A 6,000-nucleotide genomic window follows, 5' to 3' on the forward strand; every position below is an offset into this window, starting at 1 on the left:
ATAGCCCCTAAGCTCTTTTGTGGATGTGGGAGACTGAGTGGTTTGCCATGTAGTCATGGTTGGGTGTGGTCGCACCACTTGGGCCCCAAGGGGACATAAGTTCGCCTGGGGAGTGGTTGTCGACGTGGTCCACTTTCGTGGTCGGCTCGAGAAACTGCATCCCGAGGGGAGGTTAAACATCTGGAGAGAGAGAGAGAGAGGATGTGTGAGAGAGAAACATTGATTGCCGACAGACCCGAGGGAATCTAGGTTCCCCATGCACGGCCTTTTGAATTTTGAACAGATCGGTCCCCACGGCGGTTGAGATACCACAACAGGCCTATAAATGGAGCGTCGATGGGTCCCCACAAATTCTTTCATCACCTCCCCTAGACTCCAAGCCCTTTCCTTCTATCTTCACCCATGCTCCTGCTACAAAGCCTTTACCCTCCATCAACGTCCTTACTCCCGTCGCAACCTTTGCACATTCCGATGGCACCGCACACCGGCAACAAGCCAAACTTCCCTAAATTCTAGTGCAATACGGCAAAGCTGAGGCACATGCACGAGAACCACCTACTCCCTCACCGCCTATCTTCTGGGTACTGCCTTGGGGAGAGTGTGCCTGCTCCCCACCAGGGGGAGATCGTGATGTTCATCTCATTCTTCTTGGCCGGACTTATGCCATCCTTCTCTAAATTGTTCACCACCATTATCTCCTTCTACAATATCTGCCATCTCCATTTTAACCCTAATTTTATTACCATGCTGAGCGTCTTTACTCACATGTGCGAGAATTTCATCAGGGTAGAGCCGTGCCTCGACTTCTTTAGTTTTTTCTACATGGCCAGGTTACAGACCAGGCCGGCCATCAGAAGCTACTGGTTTCGCCTCCGCAACGTTGCGGGCGCCTACCTCAAGATGGGTCTCAAGTCATCGTGGTCGGGCTGGAGGGAGCACTGGTTCTACCTCGCGATAGAAGATTCCTTGGATAACCTTCGTGTGCCGGGCACACCGGTGTATGTAATGAGAATTGGGGGAGCGCCCCTGTGACAATACCGTAGCTGCTGACCCTTGATGCATGGGTCAATACGCTTACAGGTGCTAGACTATTGGGACCAGACGTTGTCCACGACTTCATCAAACGCCGGTTGTTCTCCTTGCGGAGGAGAGCAAATCCGTCATACACGTACATCAGGAGTGAAGACGTTACCTAGGAGAGCTTCGTAGGTAATACCGCAACCACTTCCTTTGCGTTCGTTCTTAATCGTGCAACATCTTAAGTATCCCTACTACCTAGATCTTCCTAACGAAGCCATCGAGTCGCGTGTCAAATTCTTAATAATGGTCACTCCGAGGAAAGATGGCCCTCTACGTGGTGCTCCCCCACTGTGTGATCTCCCTTTGTCGGAGAGGGCTCGGATCAAACTGCTATGTTTGATATTTTCTCAGAATTTTCACCTCCAGGCCTTCTCCTGGGTTATGGTTTTTTGGTTTACGTTGCTACAGGGTCATCCTGAGGTTGATGTCTTGCGCCTGATAGTCGACGGTGATGAAGATGAAGTAGACAAAGCAAATCACGATGATATAGAGGAAGCAGATCTTGAGCGGTCGCGATGAGAGCTTCCCAAAAACCTTATTCACCCTTTCCTGGTGCAGAAGCCCAAGAACAACGAGTTCTAGAGACCTGCTCTCCCATTCGTCGTTGCACGCAGATGCAACGGGATAGAGTAGACTATATGCGGTGGTGCAACAGAGAAAATAAGTAAAACCCTAATCGTGTGTATATATATATATATATATATATATATATATATATATATATATATATATATATATATATATATATATATATATATATATATATATATATAGGACACCTATTCTATACTCCTAGGAGTATGTACTCCCACATGCAATATACCACCTAAACAAACACTTTATACTCTTTTATCATTTTTAGTATACTCTAATACTAATTCTAAGATACTCCAATATGAGTTGTATGAAAAAAAATTCAATGTTAGCCTTTCATTTTTGCTATATACTCTTTTTTATACATAAAAGAAGTATATACGCAAATTAAGATAAAAATCATGGAATTTCATAAAATTTTTCATGGGATTTGTATTGTAGTATCTTATAATTACTAATGAAGTATATTTAAAGTGATAAAGAAGTATAACTCATGTGTAAAAGTGGTATATGAGAGATGGGAGTACATACACCCAGGAGTACATACTAGTTTTCCTATATATATATATATATATATATATATATATATATATATATATATATATATATATATATATCTGTGTGTGTGTGTGTTTGGCCACGCAGAAAAAGAATAAAACTGTAAAAGGGGCCGCACCTACGCAAGCAGCTGGATCTGAATTCGGTGAACATTCACATAGATATCATGCAGGTGCACCCTTCGCCCTAGCGAGACGAGCATGCACGCGTGTTCTCATAGTCCCCTTATCCACACATACTAAGTGAATAGAGAAAAGAATTCATTTTAAATTGTTCTTCCTTCATATTCACTTAGTTAGATCTTTAAGATTTATTTGGAATTCTATATATATTAGACTAAAGCCATGTATCTAACACAGTTCACTCTCCAATGCGTCCATGAACCCCGGCACATCCATGAGCAAATCGGCCGGGTACTCGAGATCATCCAGGAAATAACGGATGAAATCGCTGTCGCTGTCGGCGCAATGAGCGTCCTCGCCGCCGTGGCCGACGCTCGCCTCGCTCTCCGAATCGGCGTTCTGCGGCTCAGTAGTAGTTGATAGGGTGCTGCCGCCGTTGGCGTAGCTGCCTGCAGAAGCCGTGGCGCTGCCATCGAACAGCTGGCACGCGAACACCGGGAACCGCGCCGGGATAGGCGCCGCCGTGGCCGCATTGGTTGATTCATTCTCTCCGGCTTCCGGCGCTGGCTCAGTACCGTTACCGGTGCAGCAGCCTGCCTTGGCGGCGGCCTTCTGGCGCTTCCTGATGCGGGAGTTCCAATAGTTCTTGACCTCATTGTCCGTCCTGCCCGGCATCATCGCCGCGATCGTCGACCACCTGTTGCCTAGCGATTGCTGCCGGGAGATGATGGTTTTCTCCTCTCGCTTGGAGATGGGCTCCTTCTTCAGGTCCGGCCGCAGGTAGTTCATCCACCGCAACCGGCAGCTCTTGCCGCTCCTCCTCAGCCCTGCGCATTCAGCATTCGTGCCAAGGAGAGAACAGATTAATTATAAGTTTTAACTGATACAAAAAGTAACATTAGTAATTCGAAAGAATTAATCTTGCCTGCAAGCTGCGCAACGGAGCTCCAGGTGGAGACGCCGTGGCGGGTGATCTGGGTTAAGAGCCGCTCGTCCTCCTCCGGAGACCACAGCCCCTTCCTCTCCTCATTCGCATCTGCGCAGTTGGCGCCGGCACCGGCGTCGACATGGCTTGGCTTCCGCAGCATTGTTAGCTGGTGGCTTAGCTAGCTAGCTCTAGCTACTACTTCTGTATTGGCAAGTTCAGATTTGCAGGTGGTGTTAGTCGTGTGTGACTGCACCTGCACTATATATATGTAAATATATGTACACGAAGGAGTACAGGACAGGATGTATACGCTTCTGTACATTGCCCTTCCTATAGGCGCTAGTAGGGTGCATCCGACAAGCAGCATGTGTACGCTCCTGTACATTGCCCTTCCTGCAGGAGCAAGTAGGGTGCATCCGACAAGCAGCGCTTGTGTACAATTTATATATATGTGTAGTAGAAAGAATTTTCCTATATATCCTATTTGGCGTGGTACGCGTCCATGACTCATGAGTTGTCGGCAAAAACATAAAAGTAGACAATATATGTCGGTGTATTTACTAAAATAAACAACATATCGGCTCATTTGTAAATCTAGCACATGTATTCGGCACCTCAAAATCCGAAAATCCGATTTCAGACCTGAAACACCGAAAAAGACTGACCCACTGTTTTCGGCACCTGAGGTGCTGAATACGGCACTGCTCATCTGTATTCGGCACCTGAGGTTGGAGTCCATATTCGGTTGGGTTGGTTGGGATTCGGAGGCGGTGGCGCTCGTGGCCAGCTCGGTCTCGAACGCTGGCTCGAGGAAGGAGTCGGGCTCGAGGGTGCTGAGCAGCGGGCAGGGCAATGTACGGAGCGTACATGTGTTGCGCATATTGCATGTATAAAATTTGATCCTAACATACATATGTTGTACCTTATTTTGTTCCTTGAAACTAGATGTTACAGCTTACCATCTACAATTGCACTCTTGGCAATATAGTTATTTTTCAATCTTACAGATTCTAGCACTCATGGCAATCTCCACAGTCTTTGCACCAGTCACAATTAAGATGACAAAAAGAGCATATAAGTTATTCAATGGTGCATAGAATGATCTACATTGGTATTTTCAATTCGACCAATGTGTTGAATCATAGTAAGTGCATCAGCCATTATCTGGTATGGATGGTTATAGTCTATGAGACCATTTATGACAGTTACAAATGCATATTTAGCCAACTCCATAATATCACAATGGTACATTGTAGTTTTTTTTTAACTTTGTTCCAATCTTAACTGTGGGAAGATTCTTAGAAGTAGCACCCATAACAAAAGACTGTAGAATCCATTTATTCGAAAAAGGGTGTATGTTTGTCAAGGGTAGTTGATTGTAAGCCTATACTATATATCCACATCTCATTATCTTTTTATTTACTTTCTGAGATTGATACACATTCTATTGCCATATATATATTCTAAGCTTTTGAACTATCAATTTGGGAGCATGTGACTATTCCTATTTTGAAGATGACATCTGGAGATGAACTTGAACTGTCTCCAGCCTATTCTTCTCAACAACAAGAGGGGTCACTACTCAACAAGATGTGGAGGCCACTTCTCAGGAGCAAATAGAGGAAACTCAGGCACATAAGTGAAAGCGAGGTGGCCGAGGCACAAACTAAATGCCCACGGATCACTACACCATAACTCATGTCAATGAGGCAGGCGTGCCAACACAACCTCAACAAGCTCAGACGACATTCTGTAGAGCATGTGCCTCACTTATACGGACAAGGGTTAGGATAACCTACTCAAACTGGAAGGCCGTACCGTGGAGCGAGAAAAGCTTTCACACTAGGTTTTAACGGATAAAATTAAGTGCGGCTTATGTGCGCCCTGGAAGTTTAACACACATAAGGACATCATAGGTGAAGTAACAAAAGCAATACTTCAACTTACAACTATTTGACTCTTGCACAAAGACTTCACCTAAACAACTCTAATAACCAAACTATAACAACTAAACGATGGCAGCGAAACGAAAGCATCAACAACCACAACATCTCCACAGGCACCGACTGGGGAAAGCGCTTCTATAACACCAGGTCATCATCTTGAAAGTCCTTCACTGAATAACATATGAATTGTGGGAGATAGCAAGGGTGAGTACATGGAGTAGTCGGTAAGTGTGGGAAAAATAATGCTATGTAGGCTTACAACAAGAATAGGATGACACATTGTATATTTGCATAAATGCGAGTAAATAAAATACTAATGTAATTGAAAAGTATTAAATAATTATTAAGTGATTATACCTGTATGACCCAAACCATCATTATCCAAGAATAACTATCTTGCAAACCATAACTAGCTCACCACCACCAAAACGATACCCATAACTAACTAATCGTGTGAGGATCCAAGTCTTCCATAACCGTGGGTACGACTGTTATAACAGTTTTACATTCTGCGGATGTTGTCCAACTTTTAGCTATGAGTCGTGATATCCTTGTTGCCTTGTTTGTAAGACATTTAACACGCGTTAGTGGTGTGCCGCCAGGAGAATCACTACGAAGCATGGTCCATCAATTAGGTCCTGGTACACCAACGAATGCCATCTACGTGTCTAATCTATATGCTAAGCCTTACCCATATCAGCCTCATCTTTTGTCCGGTATTTCTTAGGTTGTCACTCTATGAACTAATTCTTAATCAGGTTACACATGTTTC

General features: G+C 44.5%; 1 protein-coding gene across 1 annotated transcript; it reads right to left on the minus strand.

Moving 5' to 3' along the window:
• Window positions 1–2,459: 2,459 nt before the first annotated feature.
• Window positions 2,460–3,501, minus strand: LOC133909812 (transcription factor MYB57-like). Its single transcript, XM_062352361.1, has 2 exons — window positions 3,280–3,501; window positions 2,460–3,181 (listed from the first exon to the last, which is right to left on the minus strand). The coding sequence occupies exons 1-2, from the start codon at window positions 3,440–3,442 to the stop codon at window positions 2,583–2,585; spliced, it is 762 nt and encodes a 253-aa protein (XP_062208345.1). The 5' UTR covers window positions 3,443–3,501; the 3' UTR covers window positions 2,460–2,582.
• Between the last annotated feature and the right edge of the window lie 2,499 nt (window positions 3,502–6,000).

This window comes from Phragmites australis, chromosome 2, assembly GCF_958298935.1.
Source record: "Phragmites australis chromosome 2, lpPhrAust1.1, whole genome shotgun sequence".
Lineage (NCBI taxonomy): Eukaryota > Viridiplantae > Streptophyta > Magnoliopsida > Poales > Poaceae > Phragmites > Phragmites australis.